We start from the raw sequence: 23,058 nt of genomic DNA on the forward strand, positions 1-23,058 counted from the left end.
TAATCAACCAGGAGTAACTATATTGATGCATGTGTCAGGCTTTCTGGCACTGAGAACAAAAGATGGGCATATATTGCAAAGGAGTCCAAATCAGATTCAAAGAAAAGGATGTTTAACTTTACTGATGTACTGACTTTTGATGCCTAGCAGTAGGGGCACAGGATCTGAGCCCCAACCTGAACCCAGGTGAGGGCTTTCCCTTGTATTATATCTCAAATCTTACATTTGAGTCCATATTTTTTTTTTCTCATTCTGCTCCATACGCAAAAACATTTGTCAATGACAATCCTTTCTCCTTAAGCACACGACACCACTGATCTTTAATGGACTACGAGTCTTCAAATGCATCTTCATACAAATCTAAGATTTTAAAGCACATACCTTCTTGTGGGGTGAACGCATTTACAGCCACAGGGGGAAAAAATAACACTGCGTTTTCCTTTGTTGGATACATCTGTAGCAACCGAAATGCCGGACCATTCTTCAAATCATTCAACACAAGCTCCATTGAGAGAGGATACAGAACCATGTTAACAGCACAAGGTTTTGTGCGCACAGCAGTCATTTTCTTGACAATTTCAGAGTCATAAAATACTTGCTTCATAACCTTAATTGCACAGTCTTGGGCAAGAAAAGAAATGTGATGCTTCACTCCATGATAAATATGGGTCAACGCGGCAACACTTGCTTTTTCATTCTGTGAACCGTCTTTCGTGACCAAGAAAGAAGGAAGTCTCTGGGAAGCAGCAGCTGCGTGAACATTTTTGAGATGTTTCTGGGACGCAGCATGTTGTGCTAATGCCATCGTATGCGACGGTGAAGGATGAAATGCGCAATTTACGTCTGGCCTTAGTTTGGTCATTTTAGCATTTGACAACCCAAGAAAGTTGGTGTTCCCACTCAAAATTATACAGACACTACTTTTGGGGAGCTGTTTTCAGAGGTAGATGCAGTTCCTTCTGTTCACTTTCATTGCAAGCGTGATCAAAAGTAGTGATGTCTTCTTCTTTGCTTATACTGTACCATACTTTATTTAAGTTAGCTAGAAAGCAGTGATAGTCAGAGACTGGACTGCTTTAAAATCCACTTTTTTTTTTTTTTTTTTACACTTTGATGGTGTTTTAAAGGAGTTTTTTTCACCAGCACAATGACCTCAGTCACAGATGAAACCTCTTTGGAGATGGTTGAAGTGTCTGAGGATGGGAAGATAACAACATACTTTTGAGGTAACGAGATTGGGTGCAAGGTGTCTTGGATGTGCCCACAATGTGTTGAGATAGGACAGAAATGAGAAGGATTACTGGTGCCCAATACTGCACATACATATACCTTCCCTGTCTCTTAAAATACTGATTACAGTTCTTGTTTTAAGTTACTGACATATGTTTGAGCATAAATGTATAGTCCTGATGACCTATTGTTAGCAGTTTTTGTACATTTACTCCCTTACCTGTTAGAAGTTGTTGAGATGCTTGTGATTAGGATTATCCCTGGACTGTAGTCCCATTATAGTCAATGTGGTTGAAGAATGGGACAACAGCATTTATTACTACTAGGGGTTTTAGAGTCAGGGGGTTACATTTTTAGGGTAAGGGGACCGGGGTAAGGTTTTTAGGGTAACGAGTTTTCAAACTAAGGTTAGGGTTTATCTTGGCGGTAAAGCATCCGTCGGCGAAATGTCCCTCCGGTGAAGTGAGTGGCAGCTAAATGCCAGCGACGACATGATTACGACCAAACATCCTAAACTGCTGTGGTTGACAGTGAAGGGTTAGCATGTTATGCATGTAGTAAAAAGGTTTAGAGGAATCAACATCACCAAATGGTAATGAATAGAAGGAATATGCAGTGTTGTATAAACAGCTAAGGAAGCCAAAAGTCCCTCAAAGTAAACACTAGGAAAAATATTGGTGTTCCACACTCAAAGTAGACAATACTATATGAGATACAGAATTTGAGCAATATTATATTACTCGTAGTATCATATATATACAAATATGAAAAATAAGCAATAAATGTAGAGCTTGATATACAAGTGAAAACATTGATTTAATAGAATAAAAAGTACTTATCCACAGCTCTCAATGTCTAGCACACAATTATTTTTTTTAACATTTGAAGTGAAGACCACTTATGCAGTTGTAAAAGAGATTACTACCACACACCTCCTCCTCATCTCACACCACCACCCTCATCTCACACCACCACCCTCCTCCTCCCTATCATCATCATCTCACACCACCATCCGCCTCCTCACACCAGCACGACTAGTCATCTACTACTGCTGCTACTCCTCATCATCTCAAACCAACATCCTCTTCATCCTCCTCGCGCCACCGCTACTACTAGTCTACTACTCCTCCTCCCACACCCACCACACACCTCCTCATCTCACACCACCCTCATCTCACACCACCATCCTCCTCCTACCAGCGCGACTAGTCTACTATTACACCTCCTCCTCCTCTCACACCCACCACCCTCCTCCTCATAATCATCTAGCAAGCATCCTCATCCTCTCCCTCCTCCCCTCCCCTGTTATAGTGTCTTACCTGTGGAAGTCCTCCTGGCAGACAGTGGCACCAGAAGCCATCACAGCAGTCTCATGTCGCCTTGTACTACCGGGGTGTGAGCTTCACCCCTGCTGTCCTCTGACTCAGACCCGCTCTCCACATCATCAGATGCCGTCACGCCACCCTCCTCCACTCTTACCTGCACTGCGACTGCTCTCTCTGCTGTGTGCTGTGTCGAGTGCTTCTCACTCTGCTCCCGGCCCGCCACTGCCGCCCACCCTGCTAGCACATCTCACTCGGCTCCCGGCAACCGCCCCCCTCTGCATTTGCACGTCCACTCTGCTCCCGTACGCTCTCCGCACTTGAGTTGCCCGCCGTCATCGACACCAGCTGTACATCTAGAGAAGTAATACCGGACACATACATGTCTGGTATTACCTCTCATTTTTTACCGGACGCAGTGGCAAAGTACCGGTCAGTTCACTTAAAAAACGGACACCTGGCAACCCTACCTGGAATGCTTTTTAGCTGAATTTGGGGTTTTGCAGTTTGTGTGATTACACGGTTGCTTATTTTATGGATGCTAAGAAGAATCAATTCATAATTTTACAAAGCGTTTCTTTTTGGAAGGAAACATGCTTTAATACTGTGAATAAACGAGATCATTGTGTGCAAGGGTACATAATTTCCCCTCCTAAACCCTGGACACTGACTTGGTAAAGCACTGTGGACATTCCACACGTTGTCAAATGATCTCTACTTGCACCATACAGTTGTGTGAAAAAGAAAGTACACCCTCTTTGAATTCTATGGTTTTACATAGCAGGACATAATAACAATCATCTGTTCCTTAGCAGGTCTAAAGATTAGGTAAATACAACCTCAGATGAACAACAACACATGACATATTACACTGTGTCAATTATTTATTTAACAAAAATAAAGCCAAAATGGAGAAGCTATGTGTGAAAAACTAAGTACACCCTTACTGCTTCCATAGGAATTAAGATGCTAAGTAGCAGACAGGTGCTGCTAATCAAATGCCCTTGATTAATTGATCATCAGCAAGTGTGACCACCTCTATAAAAGCCAAAGTTTTAGCAGTTTGCTGGTCTGGAGCATTCAGGTGTGTGTTAACACAATGCCAAGGAAGAAAGACATCAGCAATGATCTTAGAAAAGCAATTGTTGCTGCCCATCAATATGGGAAGGGTTATAAGGCCATTTCCAAACAATTTAAAGTACATCATTCTTCAGTGAGAAAGATTATTCAAAAGTGGAAAACATTCAAAACAGTTGCCAATCTTCCCAGGAGTGGACGTCCCAGCAAATTCACCCCAAGGTCAGACTGTGCAATGCTTAGAGAAATTGCAAAAAAAACAAGAGTTGCATCTCAGACTCTACAGGCCTCAGTTAGTATGTTAAATGTTAAAGTTCATGACAGTACAATTAGAAAAAGACTGAACAAATATGGTTTGTTTGGAAGGGTTGCCAGGAGAAAGCTTCTTTTCTCTAAAAAGAACAAGGCAGCATGGCTTAGGTTTGCAAAGTTGCATCTGAACAAACCACAAGACTTCTGGAACAATGTCCTTTGGACAGATGAGACCAAAGTGGAGATGTTTGGCCATAATGCACAGCGCCATGTTTGGCAAAACCAAACACAGCATATCAGCACAAACACCTCATACCAACTGTCAAGCACGGTGGTGGAGGGGTGATGATTTGGGCTTGTTTTGCAGCCACAGGACTTGGGAACCATGCAGTCATTGAGTCGACCATGAACTCCTCTGTATACCAAAGTATTCTAGAGTCAAATGTGAGGCCATCTGTCCGACAGCTAAAGCTTGGTAGAAATTGGGTCATGCAACAGGACAATGATCCCAAGCACACCAGCAAATCTACAACAGAATGGCTGAAAAAGAAAAGAATCAAGGTGTTGTAATGGCCCAGTCAAAGTCCAGACCTCAACCTGATTGAAATGTTGTGGTGGGACGTTGAGAGAGAGAGCTGTGCATAAACAAATGCCTGCAAACCTCAATGAACTGAAGCAATGTTGTAAAGAAGAGTGGGACAAAATTCCTCCACAACGATGTGAGAGACTGATAAAGTCATACAGAAAATGATTACTTCAAATTATTGCTGCTAAAGGTGGTTCTACAAGCTATTGAATCATAAGGTATACTTCGTTTTTCACACATGGCTTCTCCATTTTGGCTTTATTTTTGTTAAATAAACCATGACACAGTGCAATATGTCATTTGTTGTTGTTCATCTGAGGTTGTATTTACCTAATCTTTAGACCTGCTAAGGAACAGATGATTGTTATTATGTCATGATATGTAATACCATAGAATTCAACGAGGATGTACTTTCTTTTTCACACAACTGTATATTTGTCTGTGAGTACTTATGTTTTATAATCACAATACAGGGAAACAGGAACCCCCGCTCAGTTTAGGATAAATGTATAGGGAGAAGGTGCTCCTCTGGGTTGAGAAGTATATGATAAACTATAACAACACAAGTAAACCCAGTTGTTGGCACTCGTTCCCCCTAATGGATGTATTATCACATTATTAAAAAACACATTTATTAGCATAATCTTCTAAAATATATATTGAATAAAACAACGACACATAACTGGATCCCTCAATACCCGTGTTGGTGTTAGGATCTATAAGTTATAAAGGAGTATTGGTTATATATAATGTCCAATCTCCTTAGGTTTGATAACCAACAAGACAGAGTCTAATACCCCATCAATTCAAACAGGGATTATAGTGTAGTAACACCGTGCATATACATCTTGATGTACAGATTCAGTATAATCGTATCAAAGTATGGGAGAAAGAGTGGCTCAGTGAGTAAAGACACTGACTGACACTGAGTTTGAAACAGGGGAGCCTGGTTCAATTCCTGGTGTCTGCTCCCTGTGACCTTGGGCGAGTCACTTTATCTCCCTGTGCCTCAGGCACCAAAAACACAGATTGTAAGCTCCACAGGGCAGGGACCTGTGCCTGCAAAATGTCTCTGTAAAGCACTACGTAAAAAACTAGCAGCGCTATACAAGAACATGCTATTATTATTATTGACTTCCAATAGTCAGGAAACTTGATAAGTATAAGTACTGGATCCAGCTAGATTGTATTTAGGGGATTTCCACTAAGACCTGCAATCAGTGTGCATGATGTTAAATGGATAGTGGTGTCCTATTAATGAAGCTGATATAGCAGAATTATATTACTATCAGTAGACCTATAATGTAAATCCATATAATTGATGTATATACTGTAGCAAAGAGGAATCTTATAGTGTTGGATGGTCTTTGATCAAGGTGATCTCGCATTAGTGAATGATTCAGGGTAATGACCCATAGCATGTAACCGTCATGAGGTTACTCAGGTTCAGTGCCCTAAGATGAACTGGTATAACCTATTCGGATAGAATCATATAGGGAGTGATACTTATCAAGCAATTTTGGGGCACATTTATCAAGTTATTGCACCCATTCCAGCGTGAACTCCCATTGATTTCACGGGAGTTAATACTGGGACAGGTATGTTTACCCATACAGGCATATGATAAATTTGCCCATTTGTGTGTGCATCTTTATACCTTGCCAGTTGGTTCAAGTTCAAGATTGTAGGCTACACATAAAATAAATGGATTAAGAAATGGATTCAGTGATTAGCACAGAGATTACTTGTCTTTTAGATGTTTCTTCTTAAACCTCAGCTTAGCATGTTTCTCAGCCAACATCTGTAAACACCAATGCTTGATTCACTTAATAAAATAAAACATTGATGATATTTGTGAGAACTGACTACATAGAGATGATGCCCCTTATTTTACTATACATTATTTTATAATATTCCTTTGACCTGCATTTTAGAAATGGTTTGATACATGTAAACACCTTTGGGATTACTACTTTCACTTGGGGGGTTAAGGGCCCTAGAGGGTTAACTTTATGGGTAGCTACAGTGTAACGTCCCTCACTGATCACCTAGCCACATTCGCCTTTTAGAAGGTATCTAGCACTGGATATAGGATACCAAGTAGAATCTAAAACACTCCCCCTGTAGACATGGTGACTAGTGATGTCACTACTACGTATATATAGTGGGGGTAGACCATTCTAGGTCTATATACCAGGAGGAGACAAATATGGGGATCTCACTGTACATAATGCGAGTTCTGTTTGTGTCAAACTATGTGTGTTATTTTTCTGTTAGGGAAAGTGTTACTTTTAGAAAATAGTGCCCCTCTATATGGTCCTAAGGTGTGTCCAACCCACAAGAGAGGATGTACATGGTACTCCAAAGAAGGTTCCACAAGTGTGGGCCTCAGAGTGTCACCCAAGAGCTGCTAAAGTGATAGGTACCCCTGCACCCCGTGGGTGGGAATCCAATGAGCTCGGTCAGGGTGACATGGTATGGATCCTTAAGCAAGAGGACACCTTGCCAATGGGTCCTGTGGAATGTAGGAAAGTCCGTATTCTAGGCAAGGGATTGCCATATACATGACAACAAGGTAACAAACAATGTGCCTGTTTGGGAATGCTGCATGGGCACTCAAGGATGAAATGTGTCTGATGTTCAATGTAAATAAAGAAAGAGAAAAGTTCATATCTATGATTACTTCATCTTGCTTACCATACCAAGCTGCACAGATGCCAGCACCCAGAGAAAAAGGTTACAATAGAGACACTGAGCATCACTTATACTGAATTAATACACTTTTATGCGACACTTTGTTTGGCTGCAGAAAGATGTTACATACAGTGTTGTATATGGAAGGTGCAACAGGTTCTCTGACTCTGGTCTTGTGTAATTCCAGTATAGCTTTCTAAGTTGCACTGCTGTTTTAGACTGTGTGAAATGAGTGCAGACGTGTAACCAGGAAGACATACTGTAAATTTTGGGGAAATAAACATTGACTTTTATTTGGCCTGTATCATCAAACAATACAGCTCTAAGGAAGCACATAAAATAAACAAAACAGGCCTATCACTTTGTAAGGGCTGACTCACACTTCCTATCTGCAGCGCTGCGAGGATAGGCCTCTTACAAGCCTCTGACCCAAATTCCAATGAATTTCAAATTCCCTGTTATCAGGGGCTCTTTCTCTCAGTCCGGGTCAGGGTTGCTGTCCGTGGCGTGCAGCCTCTGGCGTGTTCCAGTGACTGCTTCATCCTGGAATAGAAGGTCTGGTTCCCTGGGATCCCTCTCTGACAGCACCACTTCCTTAGTGCTAGAGAGATCCCCTGCAGTTTAAGCAGGATGCTTTCTACCTGACTACTGAGCCAGGTGGAGACTGACTAATTGTTTGTAGTTGCAATTAACCTGCTCCCTGCTGGACTCATCAGTAAGATCCAGGCTTTCTATTTGGAGCCCTTTTAGACAAGGGTTAAGGCCCTGTCACAGCCGGTAAATTGGGTTTAGCAAGAGGCAGCTGCAGCATGAATAAGCAGCATAGTATCAAAAGGGTCTTGCTCTCACACTAGCACAATGATTTGCACACATGCCTTGAGTGTATAAGATTTGATGGATGTGTAGATAATTTAATGCTTATGTCTGCTTTTGTCCTATTAAATATTCAACTGGTATTTAAACCTATGAAAGGCTGCAAACACTATTTGTTGGCATTGAGAAAACTTTAGGCTGAGTGCTGGACAAATGAACTAAAGATTATTCTGCTTCACTAACCCATTGGCACCAGACATACGCATTGTGTGGTGGTTATTCAAGATTCATGAACACCAAGTGAAGAATACTGTAGACCTTTAGACACCCAACAACAGTTGCAAACGTGAAGGTGGTAATATGTACCATTGTATAACTTGGCTCACAGCCTGGCACTAGAATGCTTACTGCATAATACACCTTTGTTACAATTGCCTTTTTATGGTGATGTCATATTATATAACCCGTAAATGTTAAACAGAAGTTATCACATCGAAAGAACATTATTTCAGTCATCAAATTATAACAAATGTTTTATCACAGATGTATTGATGCATGAACGTTTTAGACATGAAAAGTTTAAACTGTATCTACGAATGCCTTTTAAGTTGATACAACATAGTGTCACAACAGCCAAAAACTCAAGTTTTGTTCTGGAGCAATAGAGCTACTGGATATCACAGTGTGCTGCACATTAGTTTTTCTTTTATACTGTAATAGAAAGTGTTCATGAAACAGCAATTTGTCAATAAAATAAAAATACTCTGCTACCTAATCATTTTTGTTATTGCTTTGTTATGTCACCTGTCCCTTTATTCCCATTAGCTTGGAAACCTTCTCTTGCTATCAGGGTAAAGTTTTGAACATGGACAGAACTTTATATTGCGCTTTGTACAGTATTAAGCACTTTGTGTCGGTTTAGTGGCTGGTCATTTCCAACAAGCTATTCTTTGTGTGTCTTCAATAAACTCCACTCCATATGATGTGCCTTTGTCCTTTGTGGTAGTAAGGCGAACTTGTAGAATCTCTGGTAGCACTGTTGAAAATACCAAGTATTTGTGGTATGCAAATATTTTTGTTATTTTTTGCTTGATCCAAGTCTGGTGTCGAGCTTTCTGATCATGTTAGACACGGTTTCCCTTTTTGCACAACTATCCTAAAATAGAAAGTGGAAAAAACACAGACGCGGAGATTCATCACACTCTGATACAGGGTATCGCACACCAATGCTGCCTTCACTGGCATTCAAGTCCATGGCAGCTAATGCTGGACCGGGGTACGATACCCCGCATCAGAGCTTGATGAACCCCAGCGATAAATTCAAAACACAGTCTAAAAGAAACACATAGTGCAAGTAATACAATTATCCTTTACATTGCTGGGGTCATATCCGTCACTTTACGTCATGTGATCATTCCTTGCTTCTCCGTCAGAGCGGTCAGCCTGATCTGCCCCTTACCAAATGTGCCTACCTGGTACGTCATAAGGGCACTTGAGCAGTTAAAGGTTGCAAGCTCAGTTTTTCCCTTTATCCTATGTAGTTTAAGATAGTTTTTACTTTTTTTTTTGTTTCAAAGTTTTTTATTAGGCATTTAAACATTTCACAGTGTTCAAGTCATAAACATTAATACAGCCTAATACAGATTTTCCTCCTTTTTATCAATAAAAGAAACCAGAAGGAAAGGGAAAGACTCAACGCTCCCCTGACCCTCCAGGGGCTATGCAGAGAGCGCGAGTGTTGAAACAGAAAAAGAGGGAGAGAGAGGAGAGGGCGGGAGGGGAAGGAGAGGGGGGGGCCCGTTGCTTCCCGTGTCCTCAGTCTCTATCGCTAAAGCCTCTAAGCTATTTTTCTTCTTTTCTTCTCTTATGTGGTTTAATGACGTTGGGGTGCCATTTGGGTCAGCCATAGGTCCCATGTCTTATTAAAGGAGTCAGTAGATCTTTTTAAAAAAGCTGACAATTTCTCCATATTCATCACCTCTTGCACCCTATTTTTTACCGTTTGTTTGGAGGGGGAGACACCTTCTTCCAGGCGGCCGCCACCGCACATCTAGCCGCTGTGAGAATGAAGGAGATTAATTTACCTGCTGGTCGGTCCAAGGTTTCTAAGGGCCTGGCCAGCAGGCAGGTCAACGGGTCAATAGGGATTTTGAGGTCTGTGACCTCTTCAATTAATTTTTGTATAGTTTCCCAGTATTTCTGAATTTCCGGACATGTCCACCAAATATGGGCCATGTCCCCCTTTTGACCGCAGCCTCTCCAGCATAGATCGGACGCCTGGGGGTAGATTTGATTTATTCTAACTGGGGTAAGATACCAGCGAAACAGTATTTTATATATATTTTCTTTGATTGTGGTACATATGGAAGTTCCTGCAGCTGTTTCCCAGATACTTTCCCAGTCCTCTCGGTCTATAACTATATCCAATTCTGCTGCCCAATGCAGCATATAGTCGTGTGTGGGGGCTTCTACGGCCCTCTCCAGTTCTGCGTTAATTTGTGTTATGAGACCTTTCTGGTGGCCTGTATCTCTACAGAGCCGCTCAAAACCAGTGAGAGGGGGAAATTCCAACGTTGGGGATAGTGTTTGAACAAAGTGCCGAATTTGTAGGTACTTGAAGACATTCAGCCCTACTATTTCATATTTGGTTTGTAAGTTTTGATAACTCAGGAATAGTTTTTACTTTTTAATGTAATTGACTTCCTTGGAAAGATTCAATCACACAAAGTAAATGTCTTACCTTTTTCTATCTTGTGAATGTATGTTTTTGCTTTTTTCGGGGAACTCTGCATTTGATCATATCAGCTATTTAAGGTAAACTGGCTAATGATAATATCCTGCACTCTGCAAACGGAGAACAAAGCAAAAATAACAATTTAGCAGTGGCTTTGAGGATTGATCATCCATCTTCTAAAAATACATTGAATACAGATTGTAAAAACACTCAAGCATTTGTTTACCTAGGAAATGTTAAGTTCCAAACATTATTTGAAACGACTTTTTATTTTTTGTCAATTAAACATGCCACTCTCCTTAGTTCGATTTCATCTTAGGAGGGACTACTCCTTTAAAGAGACATCGGAATGACCGTGGATTGCATAATAAGGCTTGCTATCGGGCTGCTTCACCAAACCTGTCTAGCTGGGGTCGAAAGCTTTGGGCTGAGCATATTTAGTTTGTGTGGATGGCTTAATTTTTATGTGAAAATGTGTCATTTTGTTTCTTTCAGGTAGAGAATGCAAGAAAACTTTATAATGTACAAATTTCACGGTTAACTGAAGACCTTTCTGCGCTTCAAATGGTATGTAGTCATCTGCATTGAGTGCACTAACCTTTATTAACTGCAATATATAAATACACCCTTGTAAAGCAGAATGTACGTTTGCACAGCTATTGTTTGACTTGTATTTATTCTGCTCTTCAGAGTAATTTCTCAGGATTCCTTGTTATTTACGACGAAAAAAAAAATGCTTGCAATTTTGTCTTTTTGCCTGTATACAGTACAATAAAATACGCCAAATGTTACCCCTTCCGTGCAAGAGAAGTTGGAATGCATAGGCCTTTATTCTTTAACCAGCCACAGCACTGATCTGGGAATATCGCACACAAAAGCCCTATTGACTTCAGTGGGACTTTCTGTGTGATGCACTATTATTGTTTATAGAATACCGTAAGTTCCTTAGTATTATAATATTATCAGTGGTTTTGTCCGGATATACATATATTGTGTGTGTGTGTGTGTGTGTGTGTGTGTGTGTGTGTGTGTGTGTGTACAGTATGTATATATATATATATATATATATATATATATATATATATATATATATATATATATATATGTATATATGTTCTTCAGTATTCGGTGATACCTTTTTTATTGGACTAACAATTTATGTCATAGGACAAGCTTTCAAGAGTATAACTCTCGAAAGCTTGTCCTATGACATAAATTGTTAGTCCAATAAAAAAGGTATCACCGAATACTGAAGATATGAGAAAAAATCACTGGCACTCCAATAGAAATTCAATAATGAGTAGGTGCATGTCCCATATAAATAATAAAAGTATACATTACCGCATAGCAGCAAAAAGGAGACAGCACTCAGGTGAATGAAAATGAATGTATTAAATACAGAACATAGCTCCAACGTTTCGATAACACCCTGAGGAAGATCCCCCTGTGGGATCGAAACGTTGGAGCTATGTGCTGTATTTAATACATTCATTTTCATTCACCTGAGTGCTGTCACCTTTTTGCGGTAATGTATACTTTTATATATATATATATATATATATATATATATATATACAATATGGCCAAAAATGTATGAAACCCCTTATAATATTTCCATAAATTAGGCCTATTTACCAATGCAATATACTGTATGTTTCTTAGTGGTATAACTCTACGTTTTCAGCTCAAATAGCTACTTCTGCAATATGATGCAACTTCAGGTTATAGCTTCATACAGTATAGTGAACATTAAAGGCAAACAGGGCCTTGGGTGCTTAGAGGATACTTTTCTAAATGGCTGTAAAATCAGTGTTTAAAGGTATATAATGTTTTGATCTAGCTTAGTTTGTATACGGTTAGACCACCTAATTAACTACAGAGGTTCATGTTAGTCTACATAATCAGAACCCCTTAACATGGCTATTCTGATACTAGAAGACTCATACTAATTTAAACCTAGGCTGAAAATATCTATCTTACCTTCATGTGATGTGTAACCGGCTTTTGCATAAACGCCCTTTACTTTGTAAAACATCCTATGAACAAGGGAAGATATGGGCAGGTTTGATTAATTAGCTCTTCTGGTGGCAAAATGGAATCATAAATCACAGATGCACAACTCATGTCTGTGGCGAAAATAACAATATCTATATCATTTTTCTTTTGGTATGGGCTCATTAATATAGGAGTACATTATTTTTAACACGTTCAGGTTTTGTTTTAGAGGGTGTGGCCTGTCATTATTGGACAGTGAGCCCCAGACCTGTTCTCCCACTTTTGTGACAAGAGCCTTTTGCGAAAAGGTCGTTTCTACTTCCTGAGAATAAAGACACTTTCACTGTATTTTATAATTAAGAGTCAAACTGAAGCTACAATTTATGAAGCAAATAATTACATTTTGGAACATGGAGTAGCCAACAATACAAATGAACATCCACTAAGCACTTCTTCCTCAAGCACTAGTATTGTGCTGCTGTCGGAGCTATTTCACAATTATAATTCCCCCTAAGTGACCAACTGTCCCTTTTTAGGAGGTAATATTCTGTAAGTACAGGAAGCCAACTGTTTCTACAGAGTTTAGAAACCTTACAAATACCCTGGCGTCTCATTACAGATCAGAGCTTGATAAACATCTGAATACATAGAGAAGGGGAGGCCAACTCCAGTCCTCAAGGGCCACCAACTGCTCAGGTTTTTAGGCTATCCCTGCTTCAGCACAGGTGGCTCAATGAATCAGAATGGCTGCACCACCTGTGCTGAAACAGAAATATCCTGAAGACCTGGCCAGTCGGTGGTCTTGAGAACTAAAATTCTCCACCCCAGACATCGGGTATATTTAACATATGGGCTTTTCACTGATTCTGTAGCATTTCCTATTATCAGTTTGATATATTTATTATAAATAATTGTACTCACCATAATTTTGTTTTGCACATTATTTTATTAGTTTTTGGAATTATCCCCAACTGTGGCAGTGTCTGGAGATCAGTTAGAAGTATCACATATTCTCATTTGAGTTAATTGGACCTGTTTATGCCCTCACACGTACACAGTGTTATGCGAGCTCAAATTCAGAGGTGTGCAGAAAGACCTAAGAAGAGGTTTTTCAAAGATACAAATTTAATACATAAGAGTGAACAGTTCTGTAACAGATAATCTTTTGAAGCATCTGTTCCATTAAATCTATTCCCATGTGGATATATATTTTTTTATTCATCTGAGCTTAACTGTGGTACAAAATTGGAATTATTTTTTTATTTTATTTTTCCTTTTGGATTTACTTTTCTTTCTTTTTTTTTATTGCAACACAATTTTAGGCACAATGTGCAATTGATTTTATTTTCTCAGATTTTAACATTTAAAGGATTTTGGACATATTTCTTTTCCCCCTCTAAACGTTTAGAAAGTCTAATGGAAATAGAACAGCGGTGGTCAACTCCAGTACTCGAGAGCCACCAACAGGTCAGGTTTTCAGGATATCCCTGATTCAGTACAGGTGTCTGAGTCTTCGAATGAGCCACTAGTTTAACCACCTATGCTGAAGCAGGGATATCCTGAAAACCTGATCTGTAGGTGGCCCTTGATGACTGGAGTTGCCCACCCCTGGAGTAGAAGGTTTGTAATGCAACTCATAATTTTATCCTTTGCACAGCTACCTAGCAACGAGTTAATCCAATGAGTATAATAATTATAAAGATCCAGGGCCACAAGTACATATGTAGCAGATGTTATTACTCCCGTTAAATGTGATGCTTTAACGTTGCCGTGTTAATAATGCAAGTTTTACTGTGAGCGCTGTTGAAAACCATGGTACCGCGCTATTTCTGACGTTAATGTGGTAATGCCGCTGGCTTTATCTGTTCACTGAACGTGTGGGGGGAAAAGGCTCCAGTGAAGGTCCTAGCTGTAGCTGCTGCATTTTGAAATAATGTGAAGCTCTCCCTGTGGCAAGTGTCACGGGCAATGTCCTGGTCATTCCCTGTCTGCAGGAAATCTTTGACTACATTTATACATACAGTAGCTGAATGATACATTTTGATTTCAGAGACATTATTTGTAAGTTTGTTAGAGTTGACCATAGGTTTTAATTACATCAACTTTGAAGCCTAATAGTTTGTATTCTATTTTTTTTTTAACAATTATGTAAATATACTTGCTCCTGTAGCTATAGTATATATAACGTATTGTAAGATGACGGATATATTACATTTCTATAGCTTTGTGAACCTTTACGAATACGAGTCGTCTACCTAAGTTTGTTGGGAAGGAGAATATTTAAATGCTGTGACATGTCCAAGAACGTATCGCAAACTTCTTGCACAGAAGATAAACCATGCATCCTGTTGTAACATTATTAATATCAGGACAAACCAACAAATATTGTTACTTATGTTATCAGTAGAAACATGTACAAATTGGTTAACATTGGTTAAATTGCTTTACTCGTTGCTGTGTGTTTTTTTTTTTTTAAACCTTTTTTTTTTCATTTGTAATAAAGGATTATGGAGATAAACAGAGCCAAATTGACCGTGCCTTGCGAGAGAAACGTGCAGCAGAGGAAGAACTTGAAAAGGTCGGTGTTACAAGCCTTATTCTATCGAGAACAGCAGCAGCACAAATGGGGAGTGATCGCACTTTATAGAATAAGGCTCTGTGTGTTTTTAGAGAAATGTGCATTCTAACAAATTGGTCAATAAGCACATCTCGCACAATGCAACTTTTGCTTTTCTTTCTCAAGTTTATTTCTATTATTTAACCATTTATGTGAATATTTGGTCGTTTAAAGCAGCAGTCCACGCGGCGGTTTTTTTTTTATTACTACAGTATTATTTTAGGGTTTGTTTCCCCTTTAATATGTGCATCGATGCAATCCACACAATAAGTAATTAGTTACGTTGCCGATCGATCCGTTCTCCTCTGATCGATCAACGAAGATTCAGCTGGGGGGTTCACTAAATGGCTGTCGGTGCAGAAACAAAAAATGCTTGTTACAGTGTAATACATTAAAAATGTAATTCAGAGTTGTTTTAAAAAAAAATGCTAGAAGTATTTTCTTATAGTTCCGAACTGATTTATTGGGGTAAAAAAACATGCTTGCCTGAACTGCATCTTAACAAAACTTTTAAGGCTCTAAAAAAAACAAACAAAAAACACACATTGTCTAGAGATCCTCCTCCTGTTTCCTTACTGGTTAGACCGCATCATGGCCCCATGGGAAAGCAGGAAGCAATGTAAGCTAAAGAAAACCACCCTCCCTGGGATGACGTTGTCACTATGTCAAGGGACCCACAAAATGCCAGTCCCCATTATATAGTGACTACGTTCTGGGGCACCCAAAGGATTAAATATTAGTGGTTTATTTATTTAGCACCATCACACAAGCTCCCGTTGAAGTCTACTGGAGTTCCTACAGTATGCATTTGTCCCCTGATTGGCAATATTGTAATTTAAAGCAGTAGTTCAAGCAATATCCTGCATGTGTGTTTTTTTTTTAATAAATGAGTTCTGTACTATGAGAAAATACTTGTAGCATTTAAAAAAAAAAAAAAGAATGTTTTAAAGACTTTTTTAATGTTTCTAATGTAGGAAGCATTTTCAAAGTGACAGCCCCCTTCCCCTTCTGTTAGTCTCTGGCTCTTGAGCCCTGCCCTCTCTCTCTAGCAGTGAACCAATTGTATCTAGTAACTGCCCAGTCAATCATATCCTAGGAACTACATTGCCCAAAATGATGTGCAAGAACTGAATTAAATAACCCTGAGCAAGCGATCGATTACAGGAGAACAGATCGATCTGCAGCTTAGCTAATCACTTTTCAGTGTGCAGATTGTATTGATGCACATATTGAATGGGAAAAAAAAAAAATATATATATATATTTTTTTTTTTAAACGGCAGCTTGAACTGCAGCTTTAAGAGAGCCCCCTAGGCACTAAGGCCTAAGCCATTACATATATGTTGGCATTATCTCAATTTGGAACTCAAATCGGCCTATATCTTTACACCTCTTTTTCGACAATAACACCGGATTGACATGAGAATAGAGAAAAGATAATGTTATTTATTATAAAATGAGAGAAAATTTCTACATTTAGTAGTATAGTGGATTCATTTAAGAAGTACATCAAGGAAGGGTGACAATACCATTTACAGGTATTGTAAAGGAATTGTTTCCCCCCTAGTGAAATAAAAGTAATGCTATACTGGACCAGATGTTTGCACTGAAAAAGGTCAACCAACCCGTGCAACATTTATTACGTACAGTAACACACTGAAACTGATGGCTATACATTTCTTTTTCATCTTGGTGTAATTAAGAAATATGTATCTTTTTTTTTTTTTGTTTTCTTCCAAAGAGCTATAGTTCTTTATCAAGAACGGCCTCTACTGCCACAGCTGTTTATTCATGTACCTTTATACAATTCATGTACTGTACCGTATACAATTGTTTTGTTTTTGTTTTTTTCTGTGATATAAGTGCTCGGTTTTTATCATGCAAGTGTACATTTTCAATTCTTCATGGTAATCTAGTGCCTACTTGATGATATCTTCTGTTGAAGGTGTATCGAGAAGGCAGGGGAAATGAAGGAGATTATAGAAAACTGGAGGCACTACACCAGCGTTGTCTGATTGCAGAACGTACTAAAGATGACCTCCAAATAAGTCTGCATGCTGCGCAAAATAAAATGAGACAACTGGAGCTTAAGTAAGCAAACGTTTGTAACCATCACTTTCAGCTATAAATAGTCAAGCAGCTTAGATTCCTTCTTTAAGAGATTGCTATGTAGGTTAACATTCTTTAGGGAATCGTACATCATAGGAGGTAAGGCCCATAAGTCCATGTGTTATTATGTTTTCTAGCAACTTCCTAAATTATACAATTATTATATGGAGGTCATTTGCTCCATCCAATGTCTCCAACTAGTTCTTTATCAGGTTGATGGAAAACTGATATAGATTAGCTGTATAAAAGTTGTCAGTACAGTAGCTTTATAGCCAGTGACTTTGGCCCCACAATTTAGTTGTAGATGCCTTCTTTGTTTGCCGATATAATGCATGTAATATATGTCTGTTAACTTAGTCTTTATACCATCTTTTCCCGTCTGCTCCTAATAAAAACAAAAATTAGGCTCTTTAGTACACACACAGGGACATTTCTGTATTTAATTGTAAGTGCAAATTACAGCATCCAAAGCGTAAACTTGCCCATACCTTAAAAGCGTGTCTGACATTTTCTTTCCTCACTCCTCATTCATTCCCTCTAAATTTGACGTTTTGCAAACATGCCAAATTAACAACATTAATTAATCTATCAATCAAGATAGGCCAGAAACGTGTTTAGGAGATTCTTCAATGATGAACAAGCATTTAAATAAGGTATATGGCCCATCTTTACTAAGCGGTGCTATTCCACTTGCTGAAAGACGCAATATGGCCCATTGAAATGAATAGAAAATATTAGAAATGTTGCACACCAACGTTGAAAAAGGAATAAAGTGGATTCTTGGACCAGTGCACCTAGTTGATGGGAAGACTTGTTGCTTTCCTGTAGTACATTCCAAGGCAAGAAGAACATGTAGGCATTTCAGATTGACCTGTATGCCTTTTATATAAATATTTCTCTGCAGTGTCTGTTCATGTTGAATAGATCCCTAAATGGCAAAGTAAGCTTATTCTTCCTCGGTTTCACTGTGTAACATTTTCTTTACCACCATTAATGTGCTAAGTCCTAGCAGGTTTAAGCTACCCTGAAGAAATATAACCTTTTATTAGACTGTAATTTCCACCCTGTTTCTTTATGGCTCCCATCCCTTTTTTTATGTGAGCGTTTCTTTCCATGCTTTGTGTTCTTATTCTTTTATGAGCACTCTTATCTTTTCAGCTGCATAAATCTATATGTAATGCCTGCTTTAGAAAAGTTGTGATTACAACGGTAATCCTCCAAAGGGCATTTTTTCTTCTTCTAGAATTTATACTACCTAAAGAGCTACTGTACTGCACATTGCTCAAGTTTGATACAAATCAGAGCTGCCACGTAAGCTATTCTATATTCTGAATTAGTAACTGAAATCTATTATATTTATATTTTGCTTTTACTTCCAGTCACTTCTGGTCAATAAATGCTTTGTAGTTGGTTCATACGGTATGTACCAAAGTTGCTGCCAGAGCTTGTTTCCTGACTGCTGCTGTAACTAAAAGAAGCAGTCCCATGTAACACAGGCTAAACAAAGCTCAAAACAGCTGATCAATGCAACAGGCTTCCATAGTTAAAGTTAATCATCCTTAAAATAAATCTTTATCGTGTTTCCTATGAGAAATAGATACTTTTGGTCATATGAAATTGAGGCTTACCTGTTACGGGAGACCAAGCCATTTTACACCTTTTTATCCGGATCATACATTGAACAAAACAAGATAATGAAATAAATTGTAGTTTATTCACTTAAAATACGCAAACATACAATGATACACAAAATACAGGCAAAAAACACACTACTTGGGACTGGGGTACAAAAACTATACTTTTCTAGGTGTAGGGGCTTATCAATCCAAAGCTTACCTTAACAAAAGTCTTGGAACTGAAATTAACCTGCAGTTCCAACCGTCACAGCTCCCCTCTCTCTCCAAAGGGCTGGAATTCACTTGGTGCTTAGAATCTTAGAAAACATTGAGAACCTCAGACAACTGAAAATCTGAGTTGCGCAGGGGTTTATAATACCTCTGGTGTTTCATTCCCAAATTGCTATGGCCCAATCAAAAAGCCTGGGAAATTTCTCAGCAGCTAATCAGAGCAGGGCTCGTCTGGCTTATGATGTCAGAGAAAGGGGCATGACTATCTGCTGGGAAAGGTCCGCAGAGTCTGACAGAACCCATATGGCTGTTGGGGCCTTTTCCTCTCCCCTCCTTGCTACCAAATGGTCTTGACACCTCCATATCCTGGAATCCTTTTGCAGACAGAAGGCGGGGTAGATATCATGTCTCCTATGCAATTGCTTTAGGCTGACCCCATGGATTTTTATACATATAGTATAACATCCTCTGAACCATACTTTAATAAAGTATAAACCTTGGGGAACCTTATATACGTGTGGGAAATTAGTTGGGGATATCTGGGCTCGAAAACCAGGAGTCTGGGGGAAACGGTGCAGCCCCAATGTGATTCACCCCGCAAACCCATAAATAGTGCCTGCCCGCCGGGGAGAATCAGGGGACCACCAGTAGCTGGGCCCTCCCCGAACTCCTGCAAACAAAAAGAATACATTTTCGCCCCAATATCCCGCCTAAAACTTACACTCCCAAAGTCTGGAGTTTCTACGACACAGGAACCCCAAATGCTCCTAAACAGGTCAGGTTTTTCTATACTTTACAGGGAACTTCCATAACCCACAAACCCAATATAGGTTCTGGGACACCTTTGCACTAACTGGGGCACCCCTATGTTACCTATGGATCCCCGCAGCTACAGGAACACTTTCCATTCCTGTGCCTCATTTTACTGTGCACAAAGCATACATGTACTTAACACTCTTTGTGTTAATAAAATATACACTTTAACAATCCTAAGTCTTTCTTATATGGGAAATAGAATAAAAAGCTGCACTCACTTTTCACCAGCCATATCCCCATACACTGTTGCATAGACTTCGTACGGATTCTAAGTACCCCCCACAACCTTAGATGATTGGAATACTGTACCTCAGAACTCCTATACCGGTTCTGGGTGACCTGGGCATTTACTCGGTGTCCCCATTAACCTAGGGACCCCTTCACTGTTTCAGGGACAGCTCACATCCCTATGCTCTTTTTACCTTTCTGGTCGGTGCTGAAGCAGGGAACCAACCCATGAACCTCTATATAGGTTCTGGGTGACTTGGGCATTTACTGGGTATCCCCATTAACCTAGGGACTCCTTGACTGTTTCAGGGACACCTCACATCCCTATGCCCCTTTTACCTTTCTGGTCGGTGCTGAAGCAGGGAACCCCTGGTGGTAAGTCGCAAAAGCGTTTTCAAGGGGAGAGATTACCGAGACCATGTGTCTACATGTATCCAGGATTCCTGGGTACATTTTTAGGGGAACCAGCAACTCTGGGCCCTGGCTAGATAGATACAGTCTGACAACACTTTCTCTGCAAAAAAAAGCCCTTGAAACTCATACCACAGCAATCTCTGCTCGCTGGCACTCCTGCAAAGCTAAAAACACATTAAATACTTTATTACCGCACAATTGTAGGTTATGCATATACAACAGTGGGTCCAAGAGCTGACTCTTCTTGAACCCTCATTACGGATCAGGGGTAACCAAACGGGCTTAAACCTTTATTTGGAGCCTGTTTACCCCCCTACCGTCACATTACCAAATACCAATAATTTTATACTTCTATCAGTTGGTGAGCAATTTAATCAAAATTTACTTAATGTGGCTGCCCCATAAAGCAGACACAAATATATATTTTTAAACAACTTATTAATACAATCGGCTTCCTATAAATATTCCACACAGCATCTCGTAAGGTAAAAGAAAATCACTTATTTGCTTCAAGGTGCAATCCCACGTAGTCTGCCAGTGGAATTTCTTCATGACCTCTAAATAGGGAAGTGTTTGTCAATCAAGTTTTTTCTTGACTCTTATCCCACACTGTCCTTGTCAGAGAACCAATAAAGTTGTGGGGAGCGGGGACTCTGGCTGTACAAACACTGATTACTCGGTGACATCCCACAAATAGAAGTAACCAGAGGAAATCAAACCCCTCCCAAGTCTAAGGCCCCGTTCACACTGCGCACTTCGCAACGCTGCGTGCGACTGCGCGCCTCCGTCTGCTGGGTGATGTGTGATCATCCCCAGCAGACGGATGATCCGATACATGGCAGCATGCGGGGGGGGGGGTGCAGCGGGCAACGGGGGGAGGGCGCAGCGGGGACCGGGGGGGGTGTGCAGCAGGGACCGTGGGGGTGCGCAGCAGGGACCGGGTTGTGTGTCCGTGTCCCCAAAGCTATTTTTTTTTATTTCCCCCGTCCCGTCTGCCGTCCCCACAATTTCAGCAGCCAATCAATGTAAAACGTCTGGACATTGATTGGCTGCTGAAACTGACGTCACGCTGCTGCAGCCGGAGATCACAGATTAAGAAGACTCCCGCTACTGCAGCAGCGTCGACGCCGTACTTTGCAGCCAATGGTAGTTTCAAGACTGAACACTACCATTGGCCGCCAGTGGTCGGTGATGAACGTTTGTGCGCGCGCACGTCGCGAAGTGCGCAGTGTGAACGGGGCCTAACTTAAAAATTCATGTAAAATACATATAGGTGTCAGATTTGGGTACATAAGATATCAATCACTAAGATGAGACCCCTTCTACATATTGTATGAAATACAGCTTCTGTAATTGTTATATATATTTCTTTTTTCCAGCACTGATGAGGAACTGTCACAATGCCGTGAAACCATACAGAAAATGAATAGGACTTTGGAGAGTGAAAGAGAAAGTTGTAGTTCTGTCAGTGAAGAAAGACTTAAACTTTTGCAGGAGAACGAGCAATTGCACAAAGAGATGGAGGAGTGGAGAAAGACAGCGATGGAGGCACAACATAAAGTCAAATTTCAGGTGTTAACGCTGCTGTTTATTAAAATACATGTAGTTATGAAAGCATATGCAATAAGTGTGTAGAACAGGAGCGGGCAAAATAGAAAAGAGATGTTGCCAAAGGGGACGAGAAAGATGAAGTTTAAAAGGGAGGAGAAGTGGGGATGGGATAATGCAGTGTCATTTTAAACCTCTTTAAATGTAAGTAACAATGATGGGTTTTAATTTGTGTCATTTATTTTTAAATATTACTTGGGAATGTTCTCTTCCCTAAGACCAAGGCTTATGATTTTTTTAATCGGATGCATTTTTTAATACCACAATGCTGTAAACTATAAGCATGAAATTTGGGCTTGTATTTGTGAAGCCGCAATGTGGGGTATAGTACCCGATCTGGCGTTGACAGACATTCAAGGCGATGTCCTATAATGCTGCTTTGTGAAACCTAGCCCTAGAACCATATTTGCAGTACAAATATTAGCAAAGTTTGTATTTCATAAACTGTTCAGATGAAAAGCTATAAAAAGCTTAATATTTTAGTTAATTAGCTAAGATTTGTGGTGGCAAAATAGCAAGAATTATGGCACACTTGGTAGAATTCATGTGCAAAGCAAAAGGATTTTCACAAAATAGAACATAGCTATGAGAATTTACATTTTTATTCATGTACATTGTTGCAGTGTAGCAATTAGCGGACTAAGCACTTTCCATAAATTACAATAAAAATACAATATGAAGCTGTACAAATCACCCAGACAGATGGCAAATGTGGGA

General features: G+C 39.8%; 1 protein-coding gene across 4 annotated transcripts in view; it reads left to right on the forward strand.

Moving 5' to 3' along the window:
- SCLT1 (sodium channel and clathrin linker 1) overlaps positions 1-23,058 on the forward strand; it is a 179,667-nt gene that overhangs the window by 95,004 nt on the left and 61,605 nt on the right. For all 4 annotated transcript variants that reach the window (XR_012803959.1, XM_075615377.1, XM_075615368.1 and 1 more), the window contains exons 15-18: positions 11,204-11,275; positions 15,207-15,281; positions 17,265-17,410; positions 22,113-22,305. Coding sequence is in view for 3 of the 4 variants with exons in the window: in XM_075615377.1 (XP_075471492.1) it covers positions 11,204-11,275; positions 15,207-15,281; positions 17,265-17,410; positions 22,113-22,305 (486 nt within the window). In the remaining variant the exon portion in view is untranslated. The remainder of the gene's footprint in view (positions 1-11,203; positions 11,276-15,206; positions 15,282-17,264; positions 17,411-22,112; positions 22,306-23,058) is intronic.

The sequence above is a fragment of the Ascaphus truei genome, chromosome 1 (genome assembly GCF_040206685.1).
Source record: "Ascaphus truei isolate aAscTru1 chromosome 1, aAscTru1.hap1, whole genome shotgun sequence".
Lineage (NCBI taxonomy): Eukaryota > Metazoa > Chordata > Amphibia > Anura > Ascaphidae > Ascaphus > Ascaphus truei.